The sequence below is a fragment of the Scyliorhinus torazame genome, chromosome 2 (assembly GCF_047496885.1).
Source record: "Scyliorhinus torazame isolate Kashiwa2021f chromosome 2, sScyTor2.1, whole genome shotgun sequence".
Taxonomy (NCBI): Eukaryota; Metazoa; Chordata; class Chondrichthyes; order Carcharhiniformes; family Scyliorhinidae; genus Scyliorhinus; species Scyliorhinus torazame.
The window spans coordinates 256,523,625-256,542,401 of record NC_092708.1 but is presented as its reverse complement, the minus strand read 5'-3'; the positions used below and the strand labels follow the sequence as shown (position 1 = coordinate 256,542,401).

Here is an 18,777-nt window from a genome sequence, read left to right as displayed (position 1 = left end):
ACTGGACGGTCTGCACCTGGGCAGGACTGCAATCGATATCCTAGAGGGGGTGTTTTCTAGTGCTGTTGGGGACTAATGTGGCAGGGGGATGGGAACCGATGTAGGAAGTCGGAGGGAAATAAAATGGGGCCAGAAATAAAAAGCAGTCAGGGGGAAAGTGTAAGTCAGAGAAGCCATAATCAAAAATCAAAAAGGGCCACAGTACAGGGTACGGTGACTGAGGAGAGTGTGAAAAGGGAGGTGACCAATGCAGAATTGAGGGCGTTGTACCTAAATGCGCACAGTATAGGGAACAAGGTAAATGAGCTTGTTGCGCACATTGAAATTGGCCGGTACGATGTTGTGGGCATCACAGAGACATGGCTGCAATGGGATCAGGGCTGGGATCTAAATATACAAGGATATATGTCTTATCGAAAGGACGGGCAGATGGGCAAAGGAAGCGGGGTTGCATTGTTAGTAAGGAATGAAGTTAAAGCGACAGCAAGGAGCAATATAGGATCAGAAGGCATAGAATCTCGGTGGGTAGAGTAGAGAAATCGCAAAGATACAAAGACCCTGATGGGAATTATGTACAGGACCCCTAGCAGTAGTCAGGATGTGGGGCAGAAAATAAATCAAGAGATAGAGAAAGCATGTAAAAAAGGCAATATCACAATAATCATGGGGGACCTCAATGTGCAGGTGGACTGGAAAAATCAGGTTGGCAGTGGATCCCAAGAAAAGGAATTTGTGGAATGTCTAAGAGATGATTTTTTGGAGCAGCTTGTGACAGAGCTTATTAGGGAGAGGCAATTCTGGATTTGGTGATGTGTAATGAGGTAGACTTGATGAGGGAACTTAAGGTGAAGGAACCCTTAGGGAGCAGTGACCACAATATGATAGAATTTACCCTACAGTTTGAGAGAGAGAAGCTGCAATCAGATGTGACGGTATTACAATTAAATAAGGGTAACTACAAAGACATGAGGGAGGAGCTGGCCAGAGTTGATTGAAAAAGGAATCAAAAGGGAAGACAGTGGAACAGCAATGGCAGGAGTTTTTGGAGGTTATTAGGGAGGCACAACAGAAATTCATCCCAAGAAGGAGGAAACATGCTAAGGGGAGGACAAGGCATCCATGGCTGACGAGGGATGTCAAGGACAGCATAAAAGCTAAAGAAAAAGCATACAAAGTGGCGAGGATTAGTGGGAAGCTAGAGGATTGGGAAGCCTTTAAAAGCGAGCAGAGGACAACTAAAAATGCAATTAAGGGGGGGGGGGGGGAGAAGATGAAGTATGGGTGCAAGCTAGCTAGTAATATAAAGGAAGATAGGAAGAGCTTTTTTCAATATATAAAAGGTAGGGAGAGGCAAAAATAGACATTGGACCACTGGAAAATGTGGCTGGAGAAGTAATAATAGGACACAAAGAAATGGCAGACGAACAGTTACTTTGCATCAATCTTCACGGTGGAAGACACCAGTGGGATGCCAGAGCTCCAGGAGAATCAGGGGGCAGAGGTGAGTGCAGTGACCATTACTAAGGAGAAGGTTTTGGGGAAACTGAATGGTTGAAGGTGGATAAGTCACATGGACCAGATGGACTACACCCCAGGGTCCTAAAAGAGATAGCTGAGGAAATTGTGGAGGCATAGGTGATGATCTTTCAGGAATCAATAGAGGCAGGAAGGGTCACAGAAGACTGGAAAGTGGCTAATGTAACACCCCTGTTTAAGAAGGGAGGGAGGAAGACGGGAAATTATAGGCCGGTTAGCCTGACTTCGGTCATTGGTAAGATTTTAGAGTCTATTATTAAAGATGAGATCGCGAAGTACTTGGAAGTGCATGGTAAAATAGGACTGAGTCAGCACGGCTTTATCAAAGGGAAGTTGTGTCTGATAAATCAGTTAAGACTTCTTTGAGGAGGTAACAAGAAAGTTAGATAATGGAGAACCAGTGGACGCGATTTATTTAAATTTCCAGAAGGCTTTTGACAAGGTGCCGCATAGGAGACTGTTAAATAAGTTAAAAGCCCATGGTGTTAAGGGTAAGATCCTGGCATGGATAGAGGATTGGCTGACTGGCAGAAGGCAGAGAGTGGGGATAAAGGAGTCTTTTTCAGGATGGCAGCCAGTGACTAGTGGTGTGCCTCAGGGGTCTGTGCTGGGACCACAACTTTTCACAATATATAAATATAAATGATCTGGAAGAAGGAACTGAAGGCACTGTTGCTAGGTTTGCAGATGATACAAATATCTGTAGAGGGGCAGGTAGTATTGAGGAAGCAAGGGGGCTGCAGAAGGATTTGGACAAGCTAGAAGAGTGGGCAATGAAGTGGCAAATGAAATACAATGTGAAAAAGTGTGAGGGAATGCACTTCGGAAGGAGGAACTTAGGCATAGACTATTTTCTAAATGGGGAAATGCTTAGGAAATCAGAAGCACAAAGGGACTTGGGGGTCCTTGTTCACGATTCTCTTAAGGTTAATGTGCAGGTTCAGTCAGCAGTTAAGAAAGCAAATGCAATGTTACCATTCATGTCAAGAGGGCTAGAATATAAGTCCAGAGATGTACTTCTGAGGCTGTGTAAGGCTCTGGTCAGACCCCATTTGGAGTTATGTGAGCAGTTTTGGGCCCCGTATCTAAGGAAGGATGTGCTGGCCTTGGAAAGGGTCCAGAGGAGGTACACAAGAATGATCCCTGGAATGAAGAACTTGTATGAGGAACGGTTGAGGACTCTGGGTCTGTACTCGTTAGGAGTTTAGAAGGAGGAGGGGGGATCTTATTGAAACTTACAGGATACTGCGAGTCCTGGATAGAGTGGCCATGGAGAGGATGTTTCCACTTGTAGGAAGAACTAGAGGGCACCATCTCAGACGAAAGGGACGATCCTTTAAAACTGAGATGAGGAGGAATTTCTTCAGCCAGAGGGTGGTGAATCTGTGGAACTCTTTACCGCAGAAGGCTGTGGAGGCCAAATCATTGAGTGTCTTTAAGAGAGAGTTAGATAGGTTCTTGATTAATAAGGGGATTAGGAGTTATGGGGAAAAGACAGGAGATTGGGGTTGAGAAAATATCAGCCATGATTAAATGGTGGAGCATACTCGATGGGCCTAGTTGCCTAATTTGCTCCTATATCTGATGGTCTTATGTGCAGGCTAAGTGGATTGGTCATGCTAAATTGCCCTTTAATTGGAAAAAAAATAATTGGGTACTCTAAAATTTTTTTTAAAAATTATCTTCTTGCAAGAACCATGATCCGGGATTCTCTAGTATCCGGCGGGCAGGCCGTACCGGTGCCGAGGAGTGGCGTGAACCACTCCAGCGTCAGGCAGCCCGGAAGGTGCGGAATCCTCCGCATTTTTGGGAGCTTGACCGGCGGGGCTGGCGCCACGGCAATCGGCGGCAAAGGGCCTCTGCCGGCCGACGCAAGTTGCCGCATGCGCGCGAGTGCCAGCGTGTTCCGATGCATGTGTAGAACCGCTGACGTGATCCCAGCGCATGCGCAGGGGGGTTCTTCTCCACGCCGGCCATGGCGGACCTTTACAGTGCCCGGCGCGGAGAGAAAGAGTGCCCCCACGGCACAGGCCCGCCGCGGATCGGTGGGCCCCGATCGCGGGCCTGGCCACTGTGGGCCCCGATCGCGGGCCTGGCCACTGTGGCCACCCCCCCGCCCCCCCCCTAAGGACTCCGCAGGCCGCCCACAGAGCCAGGTCCTGCCGGTAAGAACCTTGTGTAATTTATGGCGGGACCGGCCAAAAACGGGCAGCCGCTCGGCCCATCGCACAGCGGAGAATGTCCGGGGTGGACCGCTGCCAACAGCCCCCGACCGGCACAGCGCGATTCCCGGCCCCGCAAAACAAATCAGCGCCGGAGAATCCGGCAGCCGCGGCGGGATTCATGCTGCCCCCCGACGATTCTCCAGCCCGGCGGGGGGGTCGGAGAAATGCCGCCCCACAGATTTCAGTTCACTAACTGAAATAGTTTTAATTTCAAGTTTGCTGGATGTAAATTTCAAATTCACACTTCTGACGAATGCCGGGACCAGTCTGGCAAAACCTCAAGTACATTAAATGAAGAGCTGATGAACTAATTACAAAAGCATGCAACTGCCTCAAGTGAAGGGAATCTGAACTGAAGCAAAATTACTTGGTTAAACTATTGGATAGATTGAATGCGGAGTTAAAGGTTTATCAATACTGCCACAACCTCAAGTGCCTCCACTACAACAGTGTGACATTTCCATTTTCAATCTGGGCTTCTATAAATTATTACAACAAACTATGTTAATGTTTGTGGGTGTTCCCATTACAAACTAGATTTTAGATAAGCTTGCTGAGCACAAGATTCAAATTCCACATCAGTATTACTTGTCAAATTGTTCAACTTTCCAGGCACCATTGATGAATTGGGATAACATCCTGCTGAGACAGAGCAACAGTTTGCAACACAATACCCAGCACTACATTGATAAACCACCCTACGTGCTGCTCTGTTCAGATTTTATTCCTCACAAGAAAGAAATGCTACGTTTCTCTTGGCTTCACATCAACATATTTAACAGAAGTGGTTATACCACATTTCAGTAGATTTGTTTACACTGTTAGGCTAACAACTATTCAGCAGAAACACCAAATGCAGAAAGTTTCAATGTTCTGTAACTAGTATTAAAGTAGATGGTTACTATTTCAGACAGCTGTTCGGGAAACATAGGGCCTGATTCTCTGGTCTCATGTGCATATCGCACTGGGGCCAGATAATTTTGGAGAGGGGCCATGGCACATTTGGCATGGGAAAAACCCCACCTTTGGGATTCTCCCCCAACGTAATCGCCCAGGTGTGAACTAGTGAGGACGTGAACCAGATTAGGATATTTAATTCCTCATTTAAATACAGTCTGTCGGTTTTAAGATGGATTCTCCCCACTCCTGAGATTCTCCGACCTTGGAAGGCAGTGGGAATCCGGTGCGAATCACTGCTGGTTTTCAAAAACGGAAATCAGTTGTGGTGGCCATGTCGGGGGCACAGAGGCCTTTAAGCCCAGAGGTGGTCGGGGAAATGGCTGAGTAGTGTCCTGACACTGGCCCCTGGTACCCCAACCTGGCACTACCAGGGTGACATTGGCAAGAGCAGGGCCTGAAGGGGTCAGAGCCTTGGGTGATTACACTACCAAGCATCTCAAATACCAACCCACAATATCACTTTCCAATTTGCCACATATCTGACTTGCACTCTACATTAACTTGCCTATCCTTTGGTGAATCCTACCAGCTAATCTTCTTCACAATAGGAAATAAGTTTTTGCAGTAAGAAAGTTAAAGGGTGTTTGAAGATTGAATAACCCTATGGATCAATGCACTGACCTTTACTACTGTAATCTTATACTGACATGGAAAATAGTCTCCTTTTTGGGCTTAAGCAAAACAAATTTAGAACACTCAAATTTAGTTTGTAATGGGAACGCCCACAAATATTAAAATAGTTTGTTGTAATAATTTATAGGACTTCTGGTTGCGGTGATGCCCAGCTAAGCCGCACGTTTCGGCGGCTCCAGCTCAAACGGACCTTCGGGCTCTTTTAAGAGCCCCAACGGGAAATCTTTTCAGGACGAAATCCGGTGTGGGGTGAGTTAACAAGGAGTCCCCCCCAACGAAACAGAAAAATATCGGCGGCGGTGGCTACATCGCGAAGAATCCTCGAGGAAAGGGACAGGAGGAAAAAAGAAGCAAGATGGCGGCGGAGAAAGCCCAGGCGACATGGGGGCCCGATCAAGACGAATTCTTAAGAAGGTGTGTGGAGCTACTTAAGGAGGTGCTGACCCCGATGCTACAGGCAATTGAGGGGCTTAAGGAGGCACAAAGGACCCAGGAGATGGAACTCCGCGTGGTGGAGCAGAAGGTGACGGATAATGAAGACGAGATCCTGGGCCTGGCGATCAAAACACAGACGCACGAGGCGCTCCACAAAAAGTGCATTGAAAGGATTGAGACCCTAGAAAACAGAGCACGAAGGAAGAACCTTCGGATCCTGGGTCTTCCTGAGTGAGTGGAAGGAGCGGACTGCGGGGCTTACGTGAGCACGATGCTAAGCTCGCTGATGGGAGCTGAGGCCCCTTCGGGCCCCTTAGAAGTGGAGGGGGCTCATCAGGTCCCTGCGAGGAGACCAAAGGCGGGAGAACCACCTAGGGCGACAATCGTGCGATTTCATCGCTTCAATGATAGAGAAGTGGTTCTAGGATGGGCCAAAAAGGTACGGAGTAGTAGATGGGAGAATGCGGTGGTACGGGTGTACCAGGATTGGAGTGCGGAGGTGGCGAGAAGGAGGGCGAGTTTAATCGAGCCAAGGAGGTAATAATTTATAGAAGCCCAGATTGAAAATGGAAATGTCACACTGTTGTAGTAGAGGCACTTGAGGTTGCGGCTGTTTTGATACACCTTTAACTCCGCATTCAATCTATCCTGTAATTCTCGTGAGCATGCTTGATGGAAGGAGGCAATGAAGGATTTTTACTGATCTTGGTGAGTACGAAGAATATTAAAGCAAATTGGGAAAAAGAATCAACTATATTACAGAAACAGACAATATGTTTTTAAGAGCCAGATTTTAATTGCCAATATAAAAAGAAAGGGGTTATCTTGCGGTCATGGGGTAGCAAAATTTGAAAAACTGCTAAAGGGTTACAACAAAGAGGTATGGCAGACTTGTTGTTCTTTAGCCTTTGCTTACCTTTCAGTTGTTCTCTGCTTCATGCCCATTTCTGCATTAAATTTGCTTGTTTTCGGTATCTCGGCTTCTCGGGACCCTTCCTCTTCATCAGTGTTGTCCAGTTCCCCATCAAAGCTTGCACCCGGAGATACTTGGATGTCACCCTGCATCTTCCTGTGCTTAAACTGTGTTTCAGATTGGTCCTCACTTTTAATTTTCACGTGCCCACTGGACTCCGTTACCACGCTTCTGGAAGAAGCAGAATCATCACTGCAACCTCCGTCTGTTGATTCATTGCTTCGGTGCCTCAACTCCCGCATTGGCCTACTGTTTAGTCCATCATCCCGAAAGCCTTTTGCAAATGGATTAAAGTCAATCTTCAGTTGAGTGATCTTTATGTTCTGATATGCAGTCACGGCCACAAACTCAGTCTGTGGGAAAGTGAAGGTGAGTACATTCGGGCCATTGAGAGGAATTACATCAGTGAGTTTGTCAGCAGGAATGACGTGCAAGCGTGGTAGGTACCGATGCATGGAATGCAGGATGATGTGACCTTCTTGGTCTAAAGTATTGTTGGTAAGTTTCAGTTTGTAAAAAGAGATAGGCTGCCTCATCCAGTAGCTCCCATTGGAAGGGGAATTAGGATGAATGTACACCCTGCCAAGAACATGTGGTTCTGCTTTACCATTGACCTCCCACCAGCGTCCATTCCATTTGTAGCGGTGGTTGTCAACGGGAGCAATATCCATCACTAGTATGTACTTCAGTGAAGAATCTAGCCCAGAGATGCAGAATCTACAATTTGGGAACATGCGCCGGCCATGTTTTGTTAGGATCATCTCCGTACCACGCTTGTAAAACTGACTCCACATCTCCTGGTTCTCTAAAGTGACGCAGACATTTCCAGACTGGCACTCAAATGGGTGATCGATTCTTCCTGGTCCCAATTTGTTCCTTTTCTCCAAGATGCAACCGACACCCCCAAGTTCTTGTTTAGCCACCAACATACTACGCTCAGTGCCACCACTGCCAGGTGCCTGCTTGAGAATGACAAAGTATGCAGCAGGTGTGCCCGAGTTTGGTGAAGTGTTGGTTTCCTGCTTTGCACGCACTAATTCCTGATTCTCCATATTCTTTGGATGTCAAAGCCCATCCGAGAGAGAAAGAGAGAGAGAGAGAGAAAGAGAGATATCCAAACCTGTCGTCAAGAGAGGCCCATTTACCACCCTGTAAGATACAAACAAAAACATTTACATCATCAAATAAAATTCCAACAGGATCTCAAGCTCAATTTCTCTGCACCCTTGATAGCAGCTCCCAATCCCATGTCTCGAAGAACTCCAACTCTCAGTTCCAAGTTAACCCGCATCAGTCCATACAGTGAATGCGGATACTAAAAGGAAAGTAAGCCTCCTGGCAGGGAATGAAATTCAATCATTTCATGTGAACATTACATTATTGTATGCTGCTTGCATGGTCTTGGTTGGATCCATTTTTCTGATCTGGACCACATTCATTAGGGTCCTGATGTATATCTTCTATATCCATAAAGCAGGCTGTCAGATGCGCAGAATTTAATTTGCCTAGTTTATTTTGTGAACCATGTCAAATCATGCACGACGGTGTGCTAAAAAGAGAGGCAGAAACCAACAAATCAAATCAGAGCATCCACTAGTCTTAAGGCTCTGTAACTGGCAAGTAACATGGAAAGTTTATTTAGTACTGAATTGATCACCAAGTCCAAGCAAATTGTTGTTGGGAAGATAGCGGCATAGCAGTAATATCACTGGACTACTGATCGAGGAGCTCTGGGGACATTGGTTCAAATCCCACCACAGCAGCTAGTGGAATTTAAAAACTCAATTAGCATAATATTCCACTTAAACTAAAATGAAAGAGGGGTGGAATGCAGGAAGTCAGAGGAATGGAAACATGAACAAGAACAAAAGACAGGAAGAAGAATAAGAAAAATTATAGGCAGGGAAATCAAGGGCCAGAATCAAACAGTGCCACGGCGTAAAATAATGGGAACAGCACAAGGAATGTTTAAAAGACAAGCCTTAAGGCTTTGTGCCTTAATGTATGGAGCATTCACCATAAAATGGGTAAATTAGTAGTGCAAACAGATGTAAACAGGTATGATACAGTCAAAATTATGAAGACATAGCTGCAGATTGACCAGGCACGGTAGCACAGTGGTTAGCACTGTTGCATCACGGCACCAGGGACCAGAGTTTGATTCCCAACTTGGGTCACTGTCTGTGCGAAGGCTGCACCTTCCCCCAGTGTCTGCGTGGGTTTCCTCCAGGTGCTCCGGTTTCCTCCCACAAGTCCTGAAAGCCGGTTGGGAGAATCGCCTGGGTCGCCAAAATTTCCCGCGACGACGGTCCGACGCGATTCTCCCAAGCGGCGAGAACGGCCCCGTCGATTTCCGCGCTGCGCAGGCCGGAGAATCGCCCGAGACACCCAAAATGGCGATTCTCCGCCACCCCCGCTATTCTCACGCCAAGTCCCGACGGCGTGACCGCAGTTCACGCCGTCGCCATTCACACCTGCTATTTAAAGTCGTCAGCCAGCATGAGCAGGGAGGTGGTGAGCGGACTTTTCCGCAGCTCCTGGAGACCGGGTCGGCTTACTCGAGAAGGCTGCGGCCAAAGGGGGGGGGGGGGGTGTGGGAGAGTGTGCAGGTGGGAGGGAGAGTGTGCAGGTTGGGGGGGGGGGGGGGGGAAGAGAATGAGGGAGGGTGTGCAGGTGGGAGATGAGGGAGAGTGTGCAGGTGGGAGGGGGGATGAGAGGGAGAGTGTGCAGGTGGGGGAAGAGGGAGAGTGTGCAGGTGGGGGGGGGGGGGGGGAAGAGGGAGTGTGTGCAGGTGGGGGGGGGGGGGGAGAGGGAGAGTGTGCAGGTGGGGGGGGGGGGGGAGAGGGAGAGTGTGCAGGTGGGAGGGGGGGATGAGGGAGTGTGTGCAGGTGGGAGGGGGGGATGAGGGAGTGTGTGCAGGTGGGAGGGGGGGATGAGGGAGCGGCGTGCAGGTGGGAGGGGGGGCGAGGGAGAGTGTGGATGGTATCGTCCATCCGCGGATGCCACATGTCAGCCGCCCTAATATGGCAGGACGGTGACCAGGACACGGCGCAGGTTGCGTGTGGCTGATGGGCACAGGCGAGTGGCACACTGGTGAGGAGTATGGTGTGAACTGACCGTTGGACGCAGACAGTGACCAGGTGTTAGGCTGGCTGCGTGTCTGCAGCGCGACCAGGCCACCGGACACACAGGGATCCCATGCAACCCGGCTGGCGAGGTGTGGAAGAACCTTGGTGTAACATGTCGTTTCTCTGCCCCCCACCACCTTCCTGCAGGTCACCATGTATGCCAACCAGACAGCGATGTTCACTGCCGTGGTTGGAGGCGCAGCTCTGGAGTTTGCCATCCGGCAGCGTAGAGTCAGGCGGCCCACAGTGGCTGCAGATGCAGCGGTTGCCGGTGCAGCAGAGGGGATGGCCGCGGAGTGGCCCGTCGTCGACGCGCAGGCCGCAGGCGCTCAGGACTCGAATGTACAGGGGGATGCTGAGGGGAACATTGACCGCCAGACGGCGAGGAATGCAGAGGATGTGCTTGGGGAGGAGGAGGAGGAGGAGCAGGAGGATCGACTGATGGTGGTGCCAGGGTGTCACATGCGTCCAGCAAGGCCGAGAGTGTACTGTGACAGAATGTCGTTCGAGGCCCTAACGGACATCACATGCAGGAGGAGACTACGGTTCAGCAGGGAGACGGTCGCACATATATGCCAGCTCGTGGCGCACCTCGCACCACGTGGAATGGGAGGAGGATACACGATACCAGTCTCCGTCAAGGTGACGGTGGCCCTAAACTTTTATGCGGCCGGTTCCTTCCAGGCGCCGAGCGGGGACCTATCCGGGATATCACAGGCATCGGTCCACAGGTGCATCAGGGCCGTCACCGACGCCCTATACGCCATCGCGGACAGGTACATTCAATTCCCCGAGGACCGAGCACAGCAGGATGCACGGGCACGTGGATTCGCCAAGGTGGCCGGGATACCGATGGTCCAGGGTGTCATCGATGGTGTGCACGTCCCCATGTGCCCACCTGCAGACAACAGGGAAGTGTTCATGAACAGAAAGGCGCATACTCCATGAACATTCAGGTGGTGTGCGACCCCCACATGAAGATCATGCACGTGTGTGCAAAGTACCCCGGGAGTGTGCATGACGCCTACATTCTGGCACAGTCGTTCATCCCCGCAATGTTCGATGGATGCCCCCCCGGCTGAGGGGCTGGTTGCTGGGCGACAAGGGCTATCCGTTGAGGTCATGGCTGATGACGCCAATACGGAGGCCTCACACCAACGCGGAGAGCCTATTCAACGAGGCACATGCAGCAACCAGGGGTGTGGTGGAGCGGTGCTTCGGCCTGCTGAAGATGCGCTTCAGATGCCTGGACCGATCAGGAGGGGCCCTGCAGTACCAACCCGACAGGGTCGGTCGCATGGTTGTGGTCTGCTGTGCGCTGCACAACATTGCCATGCAGAGGGGAGATGACCTGGTGGAGGAGTCAGAGGGAGGACCCGATGGCACCGGAGCCAACGCAAACGAGGGGGATGGGGAAGAGGATGATGGCGCGCATCAGGGTGGGGGGGGGGGGGGGAGGGGCGCAGGACACAGACACTGCCCGGCTGCTCGTTACGTCCAGGAGGCTGCACGACGGCACCGCTGCGGACAGTGGCCACGCGTTGGTGGCCGCACGGTTCACGCACTGTGGGGGTGGGATTCGCTGAACACTGCCACTTGCACCGTCACTCTTGTACACGGGCACCACAGAGCAACCCCCCCCCCCCCCCCCCACCCTGCATTCACGGCACCAATTCCACATCACCTTACCACTGTGGCACTACGGGATTGCACAACATTGATGATTGGGTAAGCGGGTGTGATCAGTGCCATGTTGAATGATAACGGCCCGCTCTGCGATGAGCTGTGTGCTCAGATTCGCCAGCCGAGGTCTGACTCATGGCTAAAGCTGAAGCATGAACTCGGGTGGTCACATCCTTCGTGACGGATATTTCACCACATGCCCGTGGGGTGGCTGGCGTTGCTGTACCGAGGACAACGGTGTCCAATTATGGGAGGCAGGGGGGAAAGGGTCAGCACATCCGGAACAGACCTTGAACGGCTCGTATACCACTACGCCAATCGGGCACCCTCACGAGTCCCCTGGCACCGGACATAGCACAGAGTCTTACAAATCAAATTCAACAGTGAGTTTATTTGTGGGGTTAACATAGGTGCCCTACCCACTACAACTAGACTGTGCCCTGCACCCGTGCCAACTTCTTACGTGCCCAACGTCTTTGCCTTACGAGCCCTACCACTACGTCTCGGTGTGTTCCCAGATGGTACAGCAGGATTGGAGGCGGACTGCTGAGAATCACGCACTTCGACATGGCTCCCCGTCGGCACACGTTTCCTGGGGCGGCCCGGCTTCAATGGGCCAGGCTGCTCGCCGGGCGTGCTGGATGGCGTGGTGCCACCCTGACCTGCCCGCTCCCCACCAGATGCGCCAGGGACAGAACGGTGGGAGGCCGAGTGTACCGGCACGTGCCTTGATGGAGCTACCGGGACGGGCCCCAGAACCTCCTACTCCCTCGGGAGCCCTTTGGCCCCGGGCCTCACTGTGGGACGGAGATGCGCTAGGAGACATGCCCCGTCGCACCACCGACACCTGGCGCTGCCAGTCCTGGAGGCCTGCAGCGGTATCGACCACGGTCCGAAAGTTCGCCGAGACGGAGCCAAGGGAGTACCACATTCCTGCCAAGGACTGTGCGATCTCGACCTGTGAGTGCGCGCCGCCATCCATCACGTGCACCAGGCGGTCAATGCTCTCCGCGACCGACTGCTGGGACTGTGCCATCGCTGGCTGGGACCGGGCCATGGCATGGTGAGACTCAGTCAGGGCCCCGAGAGCGGCGGCAATGTCCTGTTGGCTCTGTGAGATGGCTGCCTGTGAGAGAGCAGCCCTCTCCTGGGCCATGGATGACGCGTGCACGTTAAGCCCAACGCCTTGCAGAACCTGACCCATGGCCAAAACCCTTTTACCCATTGCCTCCACCGCGAACGCCACCCGTGCGGTGTCGGCCTGGGTGGCTGCGATGAGCGGCACCACTCCCTGCTCCTGGACGCGGATAGACTCCTCCAACTGCGTGTGCAGGTCCTGGAAGATGGCCCTCATCCCGTTATTCAGTCCCTGGGTGTCCACATGCATCGGTTGTCCGGGTGGGTTAATTACATCCAGGAACCCGGGAACCGTCTGGGTGGCAGCTGGTTGCTGGGCCTGGGCTGCCCTCCGACTGTCCAACCCCTCGGCTGCTCCAAACTCCAGCTGCTGTACCGGCTCGGCTGTGGGGTGCGCACCAGACAGTGACCTGGGAACCTCATCACTTATATGCCCAACCGAGGTGAGTGTCTCTGTGATGGTGAATGGTGCGGGAGACAGCAGTGCCGCAAGCTCGAGGTCATCGTCCGCCAGGAAGTCTGGTGTGTACTGGTCCCCCTCATGGCCCGTAGCAAGCTCCATGCGGGCCATGTCGTCTTGACCTCCAGGTGAATCCAGCGGGTGTGTGGCCGTGATGTGCGCTTCGACATGAATGTCCACCCTGTGCCCCTCACTATTGTCTGTCTCGGTGGTCTGAGCGTCCCGGTCCTGCGTCCCAGACTGAGAGGTCTGCCCTCCTGTCCGACCGACTTGCCAACCTCTGGCGTGCGTCCCTGGGTGCAGTTGCGGTTGCCGATGTTCCGCTGTTTCCTGGGCGAGACATCCCTGGACGTTCGGCGGGTGGCCCTGGGGAACAAAGATTTGGGGTTCGTTAGACACGGTGGCCCGGGTGTATGGTGGTGGTGGGTGCACAGTGTGAGGGGGAGGGGATCGAGGGTGCAATGGCCAGAGTGTGAGGGGGGATGGGATCGGGGGTGCAGTGGCCAGAGTGTGAGGGGGGATGGGATTGAGGGTGCAGTGGCCAGAGTGTGAGGGGGGCAATGATGGGTTGGGGGTGGGGAGGACATGCAGGGTTCTCACACTTGTTTCTGCGCCTCCGACCTGGCATGGCGCGACCTCCCGGGTGGCGGATTCCCCAGCGAGGTCTAGGGCCCTCTGCTCGTGAACGGTTAGGGGGTGCAGGACAAGAGAACCCCCTCCGGTTCTCATGCGCTCACGCTGGTTGTGAGCTGTCTTGTCCCGGGGGGGGGAATAAAGCATCACTATTAAGCGGGTATCATCAGGGCATGCAGATATAGACTACATTGTTGCTGGTTCAGGAAACAGCACGGCATGGCATCGCTCCAGGGGGGGGTCCCGGGGCTCATGTGGGTCGAGTAGATTGTTGGGCAACGTGACCCCCCCAACCCCCTCCCCCACCGCCCCTGATGCCCCAATCCCCCCCCCCCACCACCGCCCCTGAAGCCCCAATCCCCCCCCAACACTCCCAACCCCCCCCCCCCCACCACCGCCCTTGATGCCCCAATCCCCCCCAACACTCCCTGACCCCACCCCCCACCACCGCCCCTGATGCCCCAATCCCCCCCAACACTCCCAATCCCCCCCCCCACCACCGCCCCTGATGCCCCAATCCCCCCCAACTCCCTCTGATCCCCCCTCACCCCACTCCCCCCGTGCCAGGGGAGGGGCCTGGGGGCACCGTCAAGGCACTTACCCTGGCAGCCCGGGTGAGGTCGTGCAGCTTCTTGCGACACTGCTCCCCTGTCCGGGGGTTCTGCCCCACAGCACTGACTGCGGGTGCCAACCTAACGCGCTGGATGGCTGGCGATGCCCATGTCTTGGGCAGAGGGTGTCCCTTCTCTGCTTGACCTCATCCACCAGGGTGTCCAGGTCCGTGTCCCGGAACCTCGGTGCGGCTCTTCGGGGTTCAGCCATCTCTTCTCTTCTCCTCCGGGTCCTCTGCGCGGATCGCACCATTTATGACGCAGCGCCGCGTCATTTGGGCATCGCGCGGTGACGACGCGGCCTTCGCGACCCCCCCCCCCCCCCCCCCGAATTTCTCGCGGCCACGATCCTAGCCCAATTTTGGGCCCTGAATCTGTCGGGATCGGGGCCGTTTCGCGCCGTCGTGAACCTCGACGGCGTTCACGACGGCGCGGGAGTGGAGAAATGCGCCCATGCTGTTAGGCGAATTGGATATTCTGTATTCCCCCTCTGTGTTCCTGAACAGGCGCCATAGTGTGGCAGTTAGGGGATTTTCACAGTAACTTCATTGCAGTGTTAATGTAAGCCTATTTGGGACACTAATAAAGATTATTATGGAACATCCAGGGACATTAAGTATTTAGGAAGGACAGACAAAAAGGAAAAGGCAGTGGGGTTGCAATGCTGGTTAAAGAAGAAATTAAGGGATTTCCGGGTGCGGCGATGACCAGCTAAGTCGCACGTTTCGGCAGCTCCCGGTGGAAAGGACTTTTGGGCTCTTAATAGGAGCCCCAACGGCAATTTTAACGGCTAAAAACACTGTGCGGTAAACCAGAAGGGAATCCCCCCTGGACACGGATGGAAAAAGGAGAGGAAAGTGGCTGGATTGCGGTGGATCCTCTAGAGCAGCGGCCAGGAAGGCAGGCACAAAGCAAGATGGCGTCGGAAGGAGGCAGTTTAATATGGGGCCCTGACCAACAAGAGTTCCTGCGGCATTGCGTGGAAGAACTTAAAAAGGAGATGAAGAAGGAGCTGTTGGCCCCGATATTACAGGCGATTGAAGGGCTAAAGGAGGAGCAAAAGACCCAGGAGCAGGAGCTTCGGGTCGTGAAGGCAAAGGCTGCTGAGAATGAGGACGACATACAGGGCCTGGTGGTGAAGACAGAGATGCATGAGGCACAACACAAATGGTGTGTGGAAAGGCTGGAGGTGCTGGAGAATAATGCGAGGAGAAAGAATTTAAGGATTCTTGGTCTTCCCGAAGGTGCAGAAGGGGCGGACGTCGGGGCATATGTGAGCACGATGCTGCACTCGTTAATGGGATTCGAGGCCCCGACGGGCCCGTGGGAGGTGGAGGGAGCCTATCGAGTTATGGCGCGAAGACCGAGGGCTGGAGAAATTCCTCGAGCCATAGTGGTGAGATTTCTCCGATATAAGGACAGAGAGATGGTCCTCAGATGGGCAAAGAAAACTCGGAGCAGTTGGTGGGAGAACGCGGTGATCCGCGTATATCAAGATTGGAGTGCGGAGGTGGCGAGAAGGAGGGCAAGCTTTAATCGGGCCAAGGCGGTGCTGCACAAAAGGAAGGTTAAATTTGGAATGCTGCAGCCGGCAAGACTGTGGGTCACACATCAAGGGAAACACCACTACTTTGAAACGGCAGAAGAGGCGTGGACATTTATTGTCGAGGAGAAACTGGAATAAGCGGGCTAGAAAAAGAACGTTTGGGGCAAAGTGGTGGGGCGAATATGTGGGGTGAAGAGGGGGAAAAGGGGGGAAGAGATGATTTCCCAAGTTGTTAATCCTGCGACCCTGTAACTTTTCTCTCTTCCCCATGTCGTGGGGGAGGGGGGGGGGGGGAGGGAGGATGAGGAGCTGGGGGCGCCGGCCATTGGGGGCGGGGCCAAATGGGAAGCGCGGGCTTTGTTCCCGCGCTATGGTAATCATGGCGGGACCAGGGAAGCAGGAAGGAGGGGGCCTCGCACAGTGGGAGCCGAGGTCACGGGGGGAAGCCGAGGTCGGCCAGAGTTTGCTGACTTCTGGGGGCAACATGGGGGGTGCAATTACGCTAGTGAGGGATCTAGCACGGGGGGGGGGGGGTTAACTGGGTTGCTGCTGCCGGGGAGAAGGGGGAGCTGCTATGGGGTGGGGTGGTCGGGGCGGGAGGGCGCCGTTGGGGGGAGATACGGCTACGTGGGAACCGGGTGAGGAGCTGGATTGAAAAAGGAGATGGCTAGTCGACAAGGGGGGGGAGGGTAAAGAGCCCCCCAACCCGGCTGATCACGTGGAATGTGAGAGGGCTGAACGGGCCGATAAAGAGGGCACGGGTACTCGCACACCTAAAGAAACTTAAGGCAGATGTGGTTATGCTGCAGGAGACGCATCTGAAACTGATAGACCAGGTCAGGCTACGCAAAGGATGGGTGGGGCAGGTGTTTCATTCGGGGCTAGACGTAAAAAACAGGGGGGTGGCTATACTCGTGGGGAAGCGGGTAATGTTTGAGGCAAATACCATAGTGGCGGATAGTGGGGGAAGATACATGATGGTGAGTGGCAAATTGCAAGGGGAGGCGGTGGTCTTAGTGAACGTATATGCCCCGAACTGGGATGATGCCAACTTTATGAGGCGTATGTTAGGACGTATCCCGGACCTAGAGGTGGGGAAGTTGGTAATGGGTGGAGATTTTAATACGGTGCTGGACCCAGGGCTGGACAGATCGAGGTCCAGGACCGGAAGGAGGCCGGCTGCAGCTAGGGTGCTTAAGAGCAGATGGGAGGAGTAGACCCCTGGAGATTTAGTAGACCTAGGAGTAAGGAGTTTTCGTTTTTCTCCTATGTCCACAAAGTTTATTCACGGATAGATTTTTTTGTTTTGGGTAGGGCACTGATCCCGAAGGTGACTGGTACGGAGTACACGGCTGTAGCTATTTCGGATCACGCTCCACATTGGGTGGACCTGGAGATAGGGGAGGAAAAAGAACAGCGTCCACCCTGGAGAATGGACATGGGATTATTGGCAGATGAGGGGGTGTGTTTAAGGGTGAGGGGGTGTATTGAAAGGTACTTGGAACTCAATGATAATGGGGAGGTCCAGGTGGGAGTGGTCTGGGAGGCGCTGAAGGCAGTGGTTAGAGGGGAGCTGATATCTATTAGGGCACATAAAGGAAAGCAGGAGGGTAGGGGAAAGGGAGCGGTTGTTGAAAGAACTTCTGAGGGTGGACAGACAATATGCGGAGGCACCGGAGGAGGGACTGTACAGGGAATGGCAAAGGCTACATGTAGAATTTGACTTGTTGACTACAGGTAATGCAGAGGCACAATGGAGGAAGGCACAGGGTGTACAGTACGAATATGGGGAGAAGGCGAGCAGGTTGCTGGCCCACCAACTGAGGAAAAGGGGAGCAGCGAGGGAGATAGGGGGGGGGGTGAGAGATGAGGAGGGAGAGTTCGAGCGGGGAGCGGAGAGAGTGAATGGAGTGTTCAAGGCATTTTATGAAAGATTATATGAAGCTCAGCCGCCGGATGGGAAGGAGAGAATGATGTGCTTTCTGGATCAGCTGGAATTTCCTAAGGTGGAGGAGCAGGAGAGGGCGGGACTGGGAGCACAGATTGAGACGGAGGAAATAGTGAAAGGGATTGGGAGCATGCAGGCGGGGAAGGCCCCGGGACCAGACGGATTCCCAGTTGAATTCTATAGGAAATATATGGACTTGCTGGCCCCGCTACTGATGAGAACCTTTAATGAGGCGAGGGAAAGGGGGCAGCTGCCCTCGACTATGTCAGAGGCAACGATATCGCTCCTCCTAAAGAAGGAAAAAGACCCGCTGCAATGCGGGTCCTATAGGCCTATTTCCCTCCTGAATGTGGATGCTAAGATTCTGGCCAAGGTAATGGCAACGAGGATAGAGGATTGTGTCCCGGGGGTGGTTCATGAGGACCAAACTGGGTTTGTGAAGGGGAGACAGCTGAATACAAATATACGGAGGCTGCTAGGGGTAATGATGATGCCCCCACCAGAGGGGGAAACGGAGATAGTGGTGGCGATGGATGCCGAGAAAGCATTTGATAGAGTGGAGTGGGATTATTTGTGGGAGGTGTTGAGGAGATTTGGCTTTGGAGATGGGTATATCAGATGGGTACAGTTGCTGTATAGGGCCCCGATGGCGAGCGTGGTCACGAATGGACAGGGGTCTGATTATTTTCGGCTCCATAGAGGGACGAGGCAGGGATGTCCTCTGTCCCCGTTATTGTTTGCACTGGCGATTGAGCCCCCTGGCCATAGCATTGAGGGGTTCCAGGAAGTGTAGGGGAGTACTCAGGGGAGGAGAACACCGGGAGTACTCAGGGGAGGAGAACACCGGGTATCTCTGTATGCGGATGATT

General features: G+C 53.2%; 1 protein-coding gene across 3 annotated transcripts in view; it reads right to left on the bottom strand.

Moving 5' to 3' along the window:
• Positions 1 to 7,911, bottom strand: part of mgaa (MAX dimerization protein MGA a) — a 202,174-nt gene extending 194,263 nt beyond the window's left edge. For all 3 annotated transcript variants that reach the window (XM_072486179.1, XM_072486181.1, XM_072486180.1), the window contains exon 1: positions 6,706 to 7,911. In XM_072486179.1, coding sequence (XP_072342280.1) covers positions 6,706 to 7,814 — 1,109 coding nt within the window. In that variant the 5' untranslated portion in view covers positions 7,815 to 7,911. The remainder of the gene's footprint in view (positions 1 to 6,705) is intronic.
• Positions 7,912 to 18,777: the final 10,866 nt, after the last annotated feature.